This window comes from Serinus canaria, chromosome 28 (assembly GCF_022539315.1).
Source record: "Serinus canaria isolate serCan28SL12 chromosome 28, serCan2020, whole genome shotgun sequence".
NCBI classification, from domain to species: domain Eukaryota; kingdom Metazoa; phylum Chordata; class Aves; order Passeriformes; family Fringillidae; genus Serinus; species Serinus canaria.
In genome coordinates this window covers 4,264,282-4,281,813 of record NC_066341.1, presented here as the reverse complement: position 1 = coordinate 4,281,813, position 17,532 = coordinate 4,264,282, and the positions used below count along the sequence as shown (strand labels likewise).

The window sequence follows — 17,532 nt, the reverse complement described above, 5'->3', positions numbered from 1 at the left end:
CAATGCCCATGGTGGGGATTTGAGGGCCAGGAGGGAAATTCCACTCTGTAACCACAGACCGAGGGTTGGAGCAGGACAAGGATGTGGTGGCAGCTGGGAGTAAAAACCCCAGAGCCAGCAGCTTTTCCAGCTCATGGAATACTTAGATCCATGGAATGGTTTGGGTTGGAAGGAGCCTTAAAGACCACCTAGTTCCAAACAGCCTGCCATGGTTATTTAAGGCAGAGAAGCCCTACTCCCCACCTGCCTCCCTCAGGGGTGGGACAGCACAAGCCACCACAGACAGTGCCACCGGTGCCACTGTAATTTATTTTGAAGCAGAGGTGACAGAAGGCTGCTTGATAAACACTTCCAAATTAAGCAGCTTTGTGTGCTAATCGCTCTGGCAATCAGCCCCACAGCAAAATCTCTGCTAAAAGGGATTGGAAATCAATAAAATTAGTTGACTAGTAATTAGCTTTAGTCTCAGGAAAACCAGCAAAGTTGTTTTTCCTGAGGAGAGTTTGCTCCACTCAGTGAGGAACAACCCACCCTGGCACCTCCCAGGAACAGCTCTGAGGTGCTGGCACAGCCCCTGCGAGGGAGAAGGGGGTGCTGGAAGCAGCTCCCAGAATTCCTATTTATTTACCAGCCCCATCCACCCCCAAATAGGAAAAAACAGCTGTGAGTGGAAGGCAGCCGGGAGCTGTTTACAGGACGTCGATTGTAGAGGGGACCATACAATTTGTTCACTTCCTTTTCCCGGTGCACAACAAAACAATGAAAATAAAAATAAGGGGGGGTTGGATAAAAAAACCCACCCTGAACACCTGGAGGGCAGCGCGAGGTCCCTGGCAATGCCACCCTGGAGGGCTCTGCTCATGGGGCAGGTCAGGAGATGTTTTATCCCCTCCACTGCTGTGAAATGTGAGGTTGGACCAGAGCTGACTGTTGGGACAGTGAGGCTCAGCTGTTCTGCTGCCCTGGAAGCGTCCAAGGCCAGGCTGGATGGGGCTGGGACACTGGAAGGTGTCCCTGCCACGGCAGGGGGCTGGAATGCACTGCCACCCCCTGACCTGTCCAGGGGCACCAAATGGGAGAGGTGGCATTTCCCTCTGGGACAGGGACAGGGGGCCAGGAAGGGCTGGAGCTGGGCCAGGGCTTGGCATGGAGCTCAGGGCAAGGTTCTTCCCCCCGAGGGTGCTGGGCACTGCCCAGGCTCCCCAGGGAATGGTCCCAAGGCTGCCAGAGCTGCAGGAGCTCTCAGGGCTGCTCAGGGTGGGGATGTTGGGGTGGCTGTGCAGGGACAGACACTGATGATCCCTGAGGGTCCCTTCCAGCTCAGGATATTCCAGGATTCCATAAACAGATGCTCTGGCGCAGGAGAGCCTGTTGACATCACCATCCCCCACTGGGGACACACAGCACCCACAATAAACTCACAGATCCCTGCACGATTTCTGGGGCAGATTCCACCCCTTTATCTTTGTGATGATCAATCAACCCAGCACCCAAACCATGGCAGGCCCATCCACCCCACACACAGCTCTGATCCAGGGAAGCACCTGCTGCTGCCACCCCCTCCCCAAATGTGCACTCAGGGATAATTTTTGACTTCAAAAAGCTGATGCCACCACTTTGGTGATTGTTAATTCCTCTGCTCAGCATCTCCTGCACTGTATTCCAGTTCAGCAGTTTCTGCACACATAGATGGGGTTTAGGAAATGTTTGGGGCTGGGGAAAAATAGGAGGGAACCAGGGAAGGAGTGGGGGAAAATGATCTACTCCCCATTGGCTTTCCATGAGGGATAACAATGGGGAGAAACTGAACCTACACCAAAAACAAACAAAGCCAGAAAGAGGGGAAAAAAGTCAAAGAAGCTCTTTAGCAACTCTTTTTAACTGCTCTTTTGGAAGATGCTCTGGCATCACTGAACCTACTCTCAAAATCTCTGCTAAAAGGGATTGGAAATCAATAAAATTAGTTGACTAGTAATTAGCTTTAGTCTCAGGAAAACCAGCAAAATTGTTTTTTGGCAGCCCCTGGGCTGGTTTTGGGGTGCTGGTGTGGCATCCCAGAAGCAGAATCCTGGAATGTCCTGAGCCAGAAGGGATCCACAAGGATCACCAAGTGCAACTCCTGTCCCTGCTCAGGACACGCCAACAATCCCACCATGTGCAAAACCAGTAATAATTATAGGCAATAATAAATGTACAAACCAGTGCCCAGCACAGGGGTGAGGAACCCTCGGAAAAACCAACAAAACCCAATCAGCAAATCTGGCCATCCCTCACTTTAGACATGAATCATATTTGAAGATGTAAAGGAAGGTCCCCACTGCATTTCACAGAGTGATTTTATGGTAATCAAAATAAAAGCTTGCCTCTATTTAAGTCATCATTAAGGAAATACATGACTTGGGCCAGTCCAAGTCTCATCAAAGCCTTGCAAAATGACTGCAGAGGATGCCCATGGTGGCACTGGGTCACAACCACCATTCCCTGTGTCCAGAACATGGCCAAGGACCTGACTCAGGGTGCCAAGGTTCAGACCAGTAGTGAATTGTTGGGCTGTGCTCCTCTTGGAGAATGGATGGAAATCAGCCCTGAGGAGAAGGACTCAGGGTGTTGGTGGGTGAGAGGCTCAGCCTGCCCCGGCCATGGGCACTGACCCAGAAACCCCCCTGTGCTGGGCTGAGCCCCCACCGTGGGCAGCAGGGGAGGGGGGAATTCTGCCCCTCTGCCCCTGTGCTCAGGTGAGACCCCACCTGGAGAGCTGCCCCAGCCCTGGGCAACAACAGCAGGAGCAGTGGAGCTGCTGGAGCCAGGCCAGAGGAGGCCACGGAGACGCTGCCAGGGCTGGAGCCCCTCTGCTCTGGAGCCAGGCTGGCAGAGCTGGGGCTGCTCCCCTGGACAAGAGAAAGCTCCAGGGAGAGCTCAGAGCCCCTGGCAGGGCCTGAAGGGGCTCCAGGAGAGCTGGAGAGGGACTGGGGACAAGGCATGGAGGGACAGGAGCCAGGGAATGGCTCCCACTGCCAGAGGGCAGGGCTGGATGGGATCTTGGGAATGAGGAATTGTTGGCTGGGAGGGTGGGCAGGCCCTGGCCCAGGGTGCCCAGAGCAGCTGGGGCTGCCCCTGGATCCCTGGCAGTGCCCAAGGTCAGGCTGGACAGGGCTGGGAGCAGCCTGGGACAGTGGGAGGTGTCCCTGCCATGGCAGGGGTGGCGCTGGATGGGCTTTCGCCTCCCTTCCAACCCAAACCTCTCTGTGATTCTGTAATGACAGACATTGTGCTGTGTGACACCTGTGGTAAAGGGGGTACCACAAGTTTGGGTCTGGCCATCTCCTTGTGGCGGAGCTACTTTCAGAGCTTTGGGACATCCCCTTGTGCTCTCCCTGGTCCTGTCACCCTGTCACAGTGCAGGGCTGGCAGCCTGGCTGTGGTCCCCACTGTCATCTCACCCTGAGTCTCTGTGTCTATTGCATGAAGGGACCAGGGCTGCCCCTCCAGAACAGAACTGATCCAAGGGACAGTGAGGAACAGCGACTCCTCTGACACCTGTTGTGGGTCTGACCCAGCCCAGTGTTATTCTTGGTCTGTTTCCCTGCACTATTGCCCCTTGGACCCTCACTGACATCCTGCTTCTTGCAGGGCTGTCAGGCTTGGATGGAGGCTGGGGATGAGGGACAGGGATAGGTTTGTCCTGAAGAGTCTGGGGACAAGGGACATGGTGGGTTCATCCCGCAGGCTGATGACCTTTAGAAAGCCCTGACCGTGTTATCCTCCATCCCCTTCTCCTGCCTCTCCTTTGTGCTCGTGTTTGGTCACTGCTGGCCTTTGTTTTTACAGCTGGGGGAAGTGTTTTGAGCTTTAAAGTTTATTTTCTTCCCTCTGGTTGTCGTCACAGGTTTGTTTTCTTTCTCCGTGTGGCATCTTGCTGGCTCTCCCAGGGGCTGGGAGAGGGACTGGCTGCTGCTCCCGGAGTTTTCCTGCTGGAGGGAGCAGGATCTTCCCTGCATTTGGGAGGCCCCAAAGCCTCTCTGCCTTCACTTCTCTTACTGAATTTTTATCACAGAATCCCAGAATGGCTTGGGCTGCAAAGGACCTCAAAGCTCATCCCATTCCACCCCTGCCATGGCAGGGAAACCTCCCACTGTCCCAGGCTGCTCCCAGCCCTGTCCAGCCTGGCCTTGGGCACTGCCAGGGATCCAGGGGCAGCCCCAGCTGCTCTGGGCACCCTGGGCCAGGGCCTGCCCACCCTGCCAGGGAACAATTCCTGCCCAAGATCCCATCCAGCCCTGCCCTCTGGCAGTGGGAGCCATTCCCTGGGTCCTGTCCCTCCAGGCCTTGTCCCCAGTCCCTCTCCAGCTCTCCTGGAGCCCCTTCAGGCCCTGCCAGGGGCTCTGAGCTCTCCCTGGAGCTTTCTCTTGTCCAGGGGAGCAGCCCCAGCTCTGCCAGCCTGGCTCCAGAGCAGAGGGGCTCCAGCCCTGGCAGCATCTCCGTGGCCTCCTCTGGCCTGGCTCCAGCAGCTCCACATCCTCCTGCTGTTGTTGCCCAGGGCTGGGGCAGCTCTCCAGGTGGGGTCTCACCTGAGCACAGGGGCAGAGGGGCAGAATCCCCCCCTCCCCTGCTGCCCACGGTGGGGGCTCAGCCCAGCACAGGGGGGTTTCTGGGTCAGTGCCCATGGCCGGGGCAGGCTGAGCCTCTCACCCACCAACACCCTGAGTCCTTCCCTCAGGGCTGCTCCTGATCTGCTCTCCTATAAACACACAGACAGCCCCATGGAGAAGCTTCCCCATTTCTGCCTCACACGCACTCAATAAGATCAACACATTTGCTATCACAAAACAATTGAAATTCAGGAGATATGGGGTAATTCCCAAAGCCAGGGGTTATATTCCATTAAACAGCAAGCTTCAGGGAGAAGACTGAGTGTAAATCCACATCTGGTTTTTCCAGGTCATTTATTGTACACAGAGTTGCACACTCATGGCAGGGCAGACACTGCACACTCACACATGGATTGCTGTCCAAAGAGACAAAACTCATTCTGCTGAGTGAACAAGGGAAATCAGCAGCCTGAAGGCAGCGAGGAGTGAAACACACCGAGTCCCCTGGGACACTCTCAGTGACCTCTTGTGTTCCTCCAGCCATGGGGTGTTTTGCACACCCCCACAGATGCACAGAGGAGCTGCAACACCCCCGCTTACTCCACTTAGCAGCAGCCACCTCTACTTCCGCTGTGATTTGCATCTTTCCAAGTATTGTTTAATTTGCAATGTAAAATCAAATTACAGCCACAGAGATGCAACCAGAACACTGGGGAACAGAAATCTTCTCCCACTTGGTTTCCATTACTCACCAAGAAGACAAATGGGGACAGAAGCTTGTTTACTTACAAGTGACCAGAAAAACCCCCAGAAGTTTGCTAGAGAGGCATTTGAGATCAAACAGGCAGGCAGTGCCAGCCGTGTGTACGTGAGCCCTCCCAGCCCTGCACTGCTGCAGCCCTACAGGTAGGGAGGCCAGGGGCTGTTAAAAATTAGACAAATTAAGGATGGCTTCCAAATAATGTGGAAATTACGCGAGGAAGTGGCCAAACACACGTACACCCCACCAGGGTGGCCTTGGCAGTTTGTTTGTGAGCCTCCTCTCAGTGGGGAGAGGGATGGTGAGGAATGACTTGTGCACTAAGGCATGAGTCCCTGTGAGCTTCCTTGGGGAAAACAGACCCCAAAGGCTGATGGAGACAGTCAGGGGTGGTTATTCCAACCCAGGGGCTGTGATCCTGTGATCCTGGGGGGTGCTGGGCCCCTGTGGATGCCCCCAGGTCGCAGGATGCGGCCGCAGCCCGAGAGCCAGCACTGGCCCAGACGATGATTCAGCCCACAGGAAGGATCATCTCAGAAGAATTGCTGGACACAATGAGGAAAACTTTCCCAAACAAAGCATTCTCAGCACCACCTGCCTCCCTCCCTCAGCCCGGCTCCTGCTCGCGAGTAACCTCGAGGCTCTGGTCACCACAACAAAAGTTGGTGTTTTTGTTTTCCCCTTTCCCGAGGTGAGCGTTCCTGGGGCACAGCGGGCTCAGAATTCCATCCTGGCCCCTGAGAGCAACACAGAGGCTGCCAACAAAGCCCCTGGCCTTGTCCAGTTACAGCCAGCAACCTCAGGGCTGCAAACTTCGGGAGCTGGATAACCCAAAATATACGAGGCCAGCCTTCCTAAGGAATCCCTAAAGTAAATCCATGGGTCAGAGCACACCAGGTGCAGAGTTTTGGGGATAACTGCATGTACAGCCAAGGAGTCCTCCCTCCCAGACAGCAGCTCTTACAGAATTTGGTCCATGTGACACCACACAGTGAGGTATTTACCTGAAGAACAATTTAAAGACAGATGTGACCTATTTAGAGCTCTGCCAAATATTTCTGTAATTGAATAGACCATTGATTATTTAAATTGCATTAAAAAGGGCTGAATTCAATCCACTTGCTCCTACAAAGCACCATTTCCATGAACAACTCTTTTTCCCCCTCTTTAAACATAAACACTTCAAGATGTTCACTTGTCCCTTGCCCTGAAAGGATCCACATCTTTGTATAACCATACCCCATGCCCTAAATTCCCCTTGTATCCCTAAAGCCAAAAGGACAAGTCACTGGAAGAATTTACCTGAAGACAAATCCCAACCCAGCTTTAGGGCTACCAAGGCCTATGGTGTGTATGGGGCAGGGCCTTCAGCCCCCATGACCTCGGCAGGAGTCACTGATACATGGCACTGTGGCTTTAGGTTGCCAATCAGCCCTCCAGACCTTGTCTGCCACACACTGCTCAGAGGACAACAAAAAGTTGCTCCAGCCCCTTGTGCCCTCATCCCCTTGCCCCTAAATCCAGCTCCAACACACATCTCCAAACAATGCCTAAACACTGGTGGGGGGATTAAGGCACTGAGCTGGTGGGGAGGGTTTATAAATGTCCATGTGTCACCTGGGATGTAGAGAAGTGCTTGGGGCAGCCCCAGGGGGAGGACAGGACAGAGCCAAGGGCAGCCTAGATCTAGCCTGTGTGTGATGGATCCTGGTGGCACCAGCTCTGGCTGGCACATGCCACCCTCAGCAGGGTGCTGCTGGGCTCCTCCTGCCCTACGAGGGGCAGGGAGTGCAGGGCTGGAGGAGCAAAGGGAGCCCACCCTCACCATCCCTGCAGGCTGGGCACTGACTGCCCCTGGGCAAACGGTGGCACGGGTTGGGTGCCAGTAGATGGCAGTCAATAAGTAGCACGGATCCTGCTCTTTCCCAGGACTAACCAGCACCTTTCTCCTGCCTGCACATTTCAAACCACTTCGTGGATGCAGCTTTGGCATCACTCAACAGCAGCCGGCAGGAGCTGGTGCTCCTTGGTCTCATCCCTTGTGCTGGGCAACAAAAAATGCCCTGAAAAATCCCCACGGCCCAGCCCCTTGGAAGCCCCAGAGATGTCAGGAAAGCAGATTTTATCTCTGACGTTACCCTGGGCACACACTGACCACTGTTTGGGTTGTGGATAGGTGACCCAGGGAATGGGGGAGGCAGTTTCCCCTCCCTGCTCCACAGCCAGTGTGGCAAACCCCCAGCAGCATCAGCCTGGCCTCACAGCCCATCCCAGCCCCTCCAGGGCTCTCTGCTGCTCAGAACAAGCTGGAGACAAAAAGAGACCCATTAGATTATCTTGTCTGTGTCTCCTCTACATGAGCCTTCGATTTCTAGTGCTTTTGTTAAGCCAAGCACTAACACTCCTTATCAGGAATCCTAACACAACTGTCTAGGAAAATTGACCATTAACAAGCTCCTCTGATATTTTGCTCAAAGATTGCTTTCTTTTAACTATCAGAAGCTCAAAGAAATGTTTTTCTACATGAACAAAAAGAGCTGCAGCTGTTAAAAACCTGGAGCTGCAGTTTGCTGGGATGTGAGAGCTGAGCTCACCACTGTGGATGAGAAGCTGCTGTTTTGAAGGAAAGTGGCTGCATTTTGCAAATGCAAGTTTGAAACAAAAAAAAATTTAAAATTATGTGTATAAAAATGAGAATGGGAAAAAAATTGACACCATTCTCAGACTCTAGTGCTTCAAGGAAAACAAAGACCAAATCCCTAGACTGCCTCCAGCACGTGAGCTCTGCTGGCAGCTCCCACCTCTGCTCTGGGGACACCCAGGGCCATACTGGCCCCTGACAGAGCTCCCTCCAGATGCTCACTGCACCAGTTTCCTGAGGGCATGGCAGCACTGGCTGCTGTGGGAGGAAAGGGCCCTTCCCACCCTGCATTTCTCTTGAGTGAGTTCTGGGCTTGCTGGACTTTCCAGGGGCTGCTGAACACGTAAGGCAGCAGGAAACCCAAAGAAAATCAGTTCCCCATTTGGAGCACAACGTGCCCCAGAAGCCCCCAAGATGGGGCAGGCCAGGATGGACAGGAAGAGGAAGATCTCAGCTGGCAGCTGGTTTGCAAAACCACAGCCCCACACCTTCTCCTCTCAGAGCCCCAGCGCTGGTGCCACCATGGCACAGGGAGCAGGGACAGGCTGGAGGGAATTAACTGCCCTGGCTGCTCCCACCAGAGCCCTCATCTCCCAACAGAATCAAGGGGAAACAAGCTGATATCAATGTCTCTGGTGCCCAGGATCCTCCACACTCTGGGCTTGTTCATCCAGCTTCTGCCCACACTGCTGTGGTCAGGGAGAGGAGCCCACACCAACCTCTGCTCACCTCGGGCACAGACCTTGAACTCTCTCAGAGAGTCCCACAATTGTTTGGGTTGGAAGGGACCTTAAAGCTCATCTTGTTCCACCCCTTCCCATGGGTAGGGACACCTTCCACTATCCCAGGGTGCTCATTGGAACCTGTTCCTGGGCTTGTACAGCTCTGTCCACACTGCAATTCCCCCTGATTTTGCAGCATCCCAAAGCCTCAGCTGCTCCCTGGCACCCCAGAGAGCCCAGTCTGCACCCAGGATGCTGCCTCACCTACACACAAGCTCATTTAAAAGTTTATTTAAAACTCAGATTTCTCAAGGTGCCCCTGTACCCCACCTCAGTTCAAAGCAGGCACCACATGCAGCAGTGATTCAGACTAAATGGTTCCTCTTAAGTTACAACTAGAAGATTCAGACTAAATCGTTCCTCTTAAGGTACACACACAAGAAACTCCAATCAAAGCCAGACCACCTCCAGGGAGCAGTGCCTTATTTGACTCATATCTAAAACCACCTGAAATAAAAAACCATCCCACGAGCCCCTTGTAGGGCAAGGAAGCCCCACACCCAGGCCATGTCACCACAGCAATTAACAATACAGCAATTAACTGTGCCAGAGATGGGCTCACGGGGTGGGAGCCATGGGTGACCCTACACAGGACACCCTCAGCTGGCACCTGAACTTGGTGCTGTGTCCCCAGCCTACAGACCCCTCTCCTCCTGCAGTCCTGCCCTGGTCACACCTGTAACAGGTTTAGGGGACTTGGGCACTAACAGGGCGGAGGAAGCAGACAAAGCTGAGCTGTTCCCGCTCCCAAAAAGGGTCGGGTGTCCTCAAGCAGCTTTAAGGCTCTCAGTTCCTGCCCAACAGCACCAAAAAGTACCCAGAACGAGAGGAAGAAGATCCCTGCACATTTCCAGCCTGCCCCTCCACAGCCCAACCAATCCCTCGAGAGTCCAACTCCCAACTGACCCACTACAAACCACCCCTTCCCACTCCATCCTTCCAGCCTTTACCCAAACATCCTGCCAGCTGTGTGGCAGGAGCACATACCCCTGGACAGCTTGTTCTGGGCTGCCATGTCCCCGAGCCGCCGGCAGTCAGGAGCCCCGTCCCTGCGCTGAACGCTCCAGCCCAGCCCTAGGAGGGAGGAGCAGCTCCCGGTGCCTCTGTCCTGTCCTGCCCACCACTGCCTGCCTTTGTCTGGGGACTGTAGAGAGTTCCCTGCTAGGACAGGCAGAGGCAGGGAAAGGAAAGTTAATGAAGTTTATGGGGTGGATCAAGTTTACCAGGGTGTTTATGAAGTGCTGCCTGGAGAGCAAAGAGCAAATGGACAGCATCTCTTCCAGAGCAGGATTGTTCCTAGGGAGCCCTGGGAAAAAAATCACCCAAGTGCTTCAGTCATGCTCTGACCTACAGATGAGGGTGGGCAGGCCCTGGCACAGGGTGCCCAGAAGAGCTGTGGCTGCTCCTGGATCCCTGGCAGTGTCCAACGCCAGGTTGGACGGGGCTTGGAGCAGCCTGGGACAGTGGAAGGTGTCCGTGCCCATGGCAGGAGTGGCACTGCATGATCCCTAAGGTCTTTTCCAGCCCAAAGCACTCTGTGATCCCACAATGTTCTCGTTATCTCCTTGCCAGGAGCCCTTTAAAGGCCAGGTCAGCACCAGCGCTGCAGCTGGAGCAGTTTTTGCCCTCTCACAAAAGCCATCTCCACCCAACCCTGCACAGCTCTGCCATGGTGATCCAGAGACTCCTTTGGCACAACCCTGGGCACTTGTTATTGTTTGGCTTTCCTTTATCTGCAAATCTCAAAGCATTTTGTAAATATTAAACCTTGAAGCCTCTCCAGGGAACAAAATTCTTTCTGCTATTGTACAGATGGAGAGACTTGCCCAAAAATGAGGGCAGAGCTAAGGGAGGCAGCAGAGCCCAGAGCTGAGCCAGCTCAGCTTTTTATTGGCACAAAGTACAGTGGCACACATTATCCCTGGAAGAGCTGCATGGACAAACAAAGCTCCTGGGAGGAGCACTCACTCTCCAGGTGGGAAAGCCTGGCAAGCTGGAGCACCCAAAAATTTATTTACAACTGGTGCTCCTAACCACAACATCTCACTCATCTTTCAGTTTTCTTTTTTGGGTTAAAAAAAAAAAAACAACAAAAAAACCCCAAAAACAACTAAAAAAACCACCCCAGTTCTATAGTATCAAAAGAAAACTTTTTAGAAAATTATTTAAAGAATACAGAACAAAAAACCACAATGATTTTAAAAATACAAAGCAAGCTGGGGGAGAACGACTCTTCTCTATTTCTGAGCTGACCCAGGAGGGCTGGGCAGGGCAGGGAGCTGGGGGAGATGCTCCTGCCTGGCTCCCAGGTCCTGCTGGCCGTGGGGGCTGTAGGGAGCTCCCCATCTTTTCACCCAGCTTTATTTTCCACGCATTTCAATCTAAAGGAACCTGAGGGCCAGCAGGACTTGGGAATTCAGTGCCACCCAGTACTTTGCCTAGTGCTGCAGGGAAATCCTGCAGTGAGCCAGATGGGATGGAACTGTACCAGCCTTCACTTGGGACATCACCCAGTGCCTGTAAGCTCCAGTTCAGGGAGAAACCCCAAATCACTGAGTGTCTGGGATGGGAAGGAGCCAGCACAAGAGTGCTCTGGCAGCTGGAAAACCTCACAGGAATGAAGACAAGCAGCAGGAGGAGCAGCCCAGCACAGGCACCCTCTGGGATGCACACACCTGCTCTGCTTGGGCTGCAAGGGTGTCGGGAGCTGCTCCCACGGGAAGCAAGTGAAGTGCCCGGCCTAAGGAACCTCCAGTGGTGACTGAAACAGGAACCAAAGAGAACCCCAGAAGTTTATGATTCCAGACATCACATCCCTGAGATGCCTCAGTTCTCAGACTCTTCTCAGAGCATCATCTCTCCCCCAAGCCCAGGATCTCAGGCGACAGACACTCCCCCAGTTTCTGACCTACACCTGGTGGTCTGGTGATGGCTTCTGGGCTTCATTATACCAACAGTGAATCAGGTGGGTGGGCAAAGAGAAGGGGGACAACAATGAGGAGAGCTCAAGGGTTTGGGGCAAACACTGCCCAGATGGGATCACTGCCACGGGGAGAGCAGCCACACACCTGAGGACAGGGCTCAGGACCCACTCCTTCCATGCCCACCCCTGCCACATCCCCAAGACTGGCTGTGCCAGGATGAAGATGGCTTTTGCTCTGCACAACCCTGGGCTCAGGGGATACCTTTGGATTGTCCTAAGTGACCCTTCAGAGAGGCAAAGACAACAAGGCTGACCCAGAGCTCGATGGTGCAATCGCAGACCAGACCAACCCTGCTCCTGGGATGCACCTCCCATGCCAAAGCATCCACAGGGTACAGAGGTGACAGTCCTCCCATTAATGGCACAGCCAGAGCCTCCTGCCTCAGTGCCCAGCACCCATGGGGCCAAAGAGCCTCTCATGCCATGGGAAGGTGCCCCAGCCCTCCTGGGGGACAGCCCCCAGCCTTTCCTGGGAGAGATTTTAGAGTTAAAGCAACACCGGTAGTGGGATTGTCAGCAGCACAAATGCACAATCAGGAGGGGAAGATGTGGGGGGAAAGCATCCAACTGGCAAATATAATACTTGGAAGGAAAAGTAGATTTTTAAAAAAATAAAAAATGAGGGGGTGGCAAAAAAAAAAATCTCAGGAAGTCATCTAGTCATTCCTGCTCTTTGCAGAAACAATAGACTCGGGATGCTGGCTAAGTTATAAATAATCCTGCTGGCTACACAACACAAATACAAGACAGGAGCAGGGTAACTATCAGCTCCATGGAAAGTGAGTCACAACCTTCTTACAGCATTCCCAAAAAGGGAAAACACCATGGCCCCATTCCTGCTCTGTTCCACTGGCCAGCACCCCATCCCAAGGGCAGGAGCAGCTCGGTGACACAAGGTGGTGACACAACGTGTGACACCCTGAGCCACAGTGAACTCCAGCAGTGGTGAGGCTGAGCCCAGAGCAGAGCAGGACACACAACCTGACACTCACAGAATCACAGAATCCTGGAATATCCTGAGCTGGAAGGGACCCACAGGAATCATCCAACACCCCCATCCTGAGAGCTCCTGCAGCTCTGGCAGCCTCAGGACCATTCCCTGGGGAGCCTGGGCAGTGCCCAGCACCCTTGGGGGGAAGAACCTTGCCCTGAGCTCCATGCCAAGCCCTGGCCCAGCTCCAGCCCTTCCTGGCCCCCTGTCCCAGAGCTCAGCCCCTGCCCCTGTGCCTCCCCTGGGGAGGAGCTGCAGCCCCCAGGAGCCTCCCCTCAGTCTCCTGTGCTCCAGCTGAAGGAGCCAAGTGCCCTCAGCTGCTCCTCAGCCCCTTCCCCAGCTCCGTGTCCCTCCTTTGGGCATTCTCCAACAGCTTTGGATCCTTCTGACACTGAGGGATCAGTGGCAAGAAAGCTCAAATTGGGGAAAATAATGGGAAGTCACCAACTCCACAACATCCTTCTCTTTTTAGAAAGGAAGTTGCCATTGTGAGATGCTTTGGCTGAGCTGTTTTCCAGATCTCTCCTCTGAACCTGAGAGCAAGTACAGAGATGAGCAAAGCCAACATGCCTCAAGATGCTGATGGAACTGCCCCAGGAAGGGTGGGTGTGTCAGGGCCTCTGCCCCAAGCACAGCCCTGCTGGAGGGACACTGCTCCTCTGGCCTGGCAGCTCTCAGGGCAAAGGGAAGATGCATCTTTTTCCAGGACCAGGGTGTCCCTGCATGGTCACAGCCCCCAGGAGCCCTCATGTCAAGAGCAGAATATGGGATCAAGGAATGGTTTGGGTGGAAAGAAACCTCAAAGCCCACCTCATTCCACCCCTTCCACTATCCCAGGGTGCTCCAAGCCCTGTCCAACCTAGCCTTGGAAACTTCTAGGGATGGAGAGCCCCCAATCTCTCTGAGTTACTGATAAAGAGCTTCCCAACTGGGGACTTGGAAGTGACATAAGTTCTCCTTTCTTAAAAAGAAAAAGAAAAAAAAAGAAAAAAAAAAAGAAAAAAAAGCTTCCTGACTTGTTATTCCATTACCCAAATCTGGAAATGTAATCATATTAGTTCAGCTGCATTAACACAACAAAAAACCTCAACAAAAACTGTCTTAAAAATTGAATTGATCTCCAAGGAGTGAAGAGAAAGGAGAACAAAAGTCAGAAATGCAAAGCAAGCAGCTCCCCCTGTGAGCATCATGGCCAGCCCGACACCAAGACACTGTCTGACGACAGATTCACAGAGGATGTGAAATAATCAGGATGTGATGTGATTTTTAAGAGCTCTTTTTGCCAGGTAGGTGAGGTAAAAGGTCAGTAAGAGCCATGTGAGCACACCCAGCTCAGCAACGTAATGCTGAGTTTGTCACAGAGCTTAACTCAGCTTAAACAGACCTCAGCCAAGGGGAAAAATCCAGCCTCGAGCCAAGGGGGAAGTCCAGGCAGCTCTGAGGGACTGTGCGGATGTGCAGAGTTGGCTCAGCAATCCTCTGGCTCCCAAAGTCTTCAGCAGCCCAAGCAGCAGCAAAGCCCTGCTCCTGTTCTCTGGTATCTGGGGAGCACTGCCCAAACCATGGCCCTGTGTGGGAGGGGGCTTGGAGCAGCCACTGCTCCAACTGAAGCGAAAAACCAGAAAGCCTCAATCCCCAGCCTGGGGGCTGCAGCCAGGGCCCTTGCAGGGAGCAGCAGGAGCAACATCAGGGGCTCCTGCACAAACCCACCCAATGGGCTGGGAAAATGTACTGAATCCCACCTGGTTTGGGCTGAAAGGGACCTCAAAGCTTATCCAGTGCCACCCCCTGCCATAGGCAGGGACACCTTCCATCATTCCAGATCACTGCAAGCCCCAATGTCCAACCTGGCTTTGGGCACTGCCAGGGATCCAGGGGCAGCCCCAGCTGCTCTGGGCACCCTGTGACAGGGCCTGCCCACCCTCCCAGCCAACAATTCCTGCACAAGATCCCATCCAGCCCTGCCCTCTGGCAGTGGGAGCCGTTCCCTGGGTCCTGTCCCTCCAGGCCTTGTCCCCAGTCCCTCTCCAGCTCTCCTGGAGCCCCTTCAGGCCCTGCCAGGGGCTCTGAGCTCTCCCTGGATCCTTCTCTTGTCCAGGGGAGCACCCCCAGCTCTGCCAGCCTGGCTCCAGAGCAGAGGGGCTCCAGCCCTGGCAGCATCTCCGTGGCCTCCTCTGGCCTGGCTCCAGCAGCTCCACGTCCTCCTGCTGTTGTTGCCCAGGGCTGGGGCAGCTCTGCAGGTGGGGTCTCACCTGAGCACAGGAGCAGAGGGGCAGAATCCCCCCCCCCCGCTGCCCATGCTGGGGGCTCAGGACAAGCCAGGAGTGGAGTTGCCACCAAAAACAAGTTTCTAAGAGTAAATCTAATCCCTCTCCCTTGTGGGGCTGGAGCTCAAGCACCTCACAGGCCTTGCAATGCACCCAGCCAGACAAATCCAGTTTGGGAGGAAAGGTGTGAACACTTTGAACCACAGGACAAGAAATGAAGGAACCCTGCTTTAAAATTTTTTCTTCAAAAAGAAATAAAAACAACCAACCAACCATATGTGATGGGGAGGCACATCCACCTTCCCACAGCTTTTTGGGCCATTCATCATTTGGATAAAATCCAGTTTCACATTGAAATTCAGCTGGACTTTCAAATGCAAATCCGAGGAGGAGAGCAACATATGGTAGAGGTTAGTGCGTATTTTTCCTAATTAGATGGCAAACTGCTGCTTTGTATAACAATGTTAACAGGGCAGGAGGAGCCTTTGCAAGGGAGACCACATCACTGCAGAATAAAATGTCCCAGAAAGCAGAAGGGCCCCAGGCCACCCCCGCTCTCAGGGAAGGTCACGCACTCACCGCCACCAGGATGGGTTTCGTCACTTGTCAAAAGTGATATTTTTCCCCCCAGCTTGGCAAGGATGAGGCAGAAAGGTAAGAGAGGGGTTGGAAACAGCAGTGACCCCAAGGTTTGTCTTGAAGGACTTTGGCTTCTTCCAGGTCAGGTTGTCCCTGGGTGCCACACGCACACATCTGCGAGGGCTTTTGGAGAGGGAAAACGTTACCAACTCCTCACCCCAGGGGTGAGGGATGGAGCAATGATGGGCAGAAGATGCTTCAGAACTCCCTGAGAAGGGGAGGAACAGCTCTGCTTTCAGCAGTGCCCAGCAGCCACCAGCAAACCTGCCCCAGGAGAGGCAGGTGCCACCACCAGAGGTGACCCCAGAGCTTGCTGGCCACATCCAGTGCCCACCCACTGTCCTGGAAGGTTATTCCCAGCTAGGACAAGTCAAGGCTTATAGATGATTGTCCCTTGCCCTCCTTGGTCCCAAAAAAGCCACCTCCTCATGTCCCTGTGTGCTGGAGGCTGCCCTCCCTCCCAGCCTTGGCCCCAGAGGCTCTGACATGAAGCTCATTTATTTATTTTCAGTCCCTGTCTAACCAGGCAAACTCCCCTGCTAGAAAAAGCTTATGCCACATTAACTTCACCTCCTTCTTACTCCTGACGCAATCCCCAGCTAAATTTAGAGGAAGACATTGCCTGAGGTCACTTTGGAGGTGGGGATGTGCTTCCCAGGTTTCACAGGCAGATGGACAGTGTTTTTTAGATTTTTCTCCCTGCTGGCTTTGGAGCTGGGCCTACCTGGTGAGTTAATTGAAAAATTCAGGATTAAAAAATGAGGGCTGATGTCCTGGAGTGCCTCTTTCCCTTCTTTACTGGGGGAGTGAGGCACTGGAGGCAACTTTCCACCAGAAACATTAATCAGGGAAGGGAGAGGAGCATCCAAACAGCCACTGCAGAAACTCTCAAAAGCTGAACCAAGAAATCTCCTCTCATGGCTCAGATTTTCCCTTTCTGATGTTTGTTCAGATGTACTTCCACCTGCAAGACAGGGACAGACAGACCAGGATCCTTGCAACCCATTGGCAAAATCCCCACCCTCCATCCTCCCCCAAACCTGAGGCAAATCCCTGTTTGGATGGCAAAGACAGAATGGCCACAGTGGCTGCTCCTGGGGGGACACACCTGGGGACACTGCCACCAGTTTGAATCCTGCCCAGGAATTTGATCTTCTGGCAGAAAACCCCAAACAGTGCCACACCTGTAGACACAATGACATCTTTGCTGTGATGGGGGGTTGGCCTGGTCCCCACTGGGGAGCACTATGGGAGTTCCAACCTCTGTCTGTCCCCCAGATGGGCTCTCTGCTGTCACACTACCCCATTTTGGGGCCACGAGAGCTCCGTTCCTGGCTTGCCTCAGGTGATCCCTGATCCTCAGCCATGCTCCCAGGCCCCTGTACAATTACACATTCAGCACCACAATGTATTTCAAACTGTATTTCATGCCTCATTTGGCAACAAAATTAATTAAACTCTAAGTCACCACTGAAGGAGTGCAGCACCTCTTCCCTCCGTGGGTGTATAACTCAATTTGTTTAAGCTAATGTGCTAATCAAAGCTTGCCAGGTATTTGGGGACCTCCTGGCAGAGGGGGCTGTGAAGTGTGCACAGGATGGGCTCTGCTTGGAGGGGACCGTCCCTGTCCAAGCGCAGGGAAAGCCACGAGCCTCTGAAAGAGCTCAGATTTCCTAAAATGCAACCCCTCCTCCACCAGCACCAGGCACCTGCAGTGAGGCCAACTCATCATCCCAGGGCTTTGAGGGTATGGGAGCTGCCCACTAGCTGGAAAACACAGAATCCTGGAATATCCTGAGCTGGAAGGGACCCACAGGGATCACTGATCGCAGCCCCAGTCCCTGCACAGCCACCCCAACACCCCCACCCTGAGAGCTCCT

The 17,532-nt window shown here is 53.7% G+C and overlaps 1 protein-coding gene across 8 annotated transcripts in view; it reads right to left on the bottom strand.

Moving 5' to 3' along the window:
• TCF3 (transcription factor 3) overlaps window positions 1-17,532 on the bottom strand; it is an 82,192-nt gene that overhangs the window by 46,510 nt on the left and 18,150 nt on the right. For 2 of the 8 annotated variants that reach the window (XM_050986044.1, XM_050986045.1), the window contains exon 1: window positions 9,760-9,812. The exons of the other annotated variants lie outside the window; for them this stretch is intronic. In XM_050986044.1, coding sequence (XP_050842001.1) covers window positions 9,760-9,787 — 28 coding nt within the window. In that variant the 5' untranslated portion in view covers window positions 9,788-9,812. Of the gene's footprint in view, window positions 1-9,759; window positions 9,813-17,532 lie in introns of those variants that run through there. 8 annotated transcript variants of the gene reach the window in all.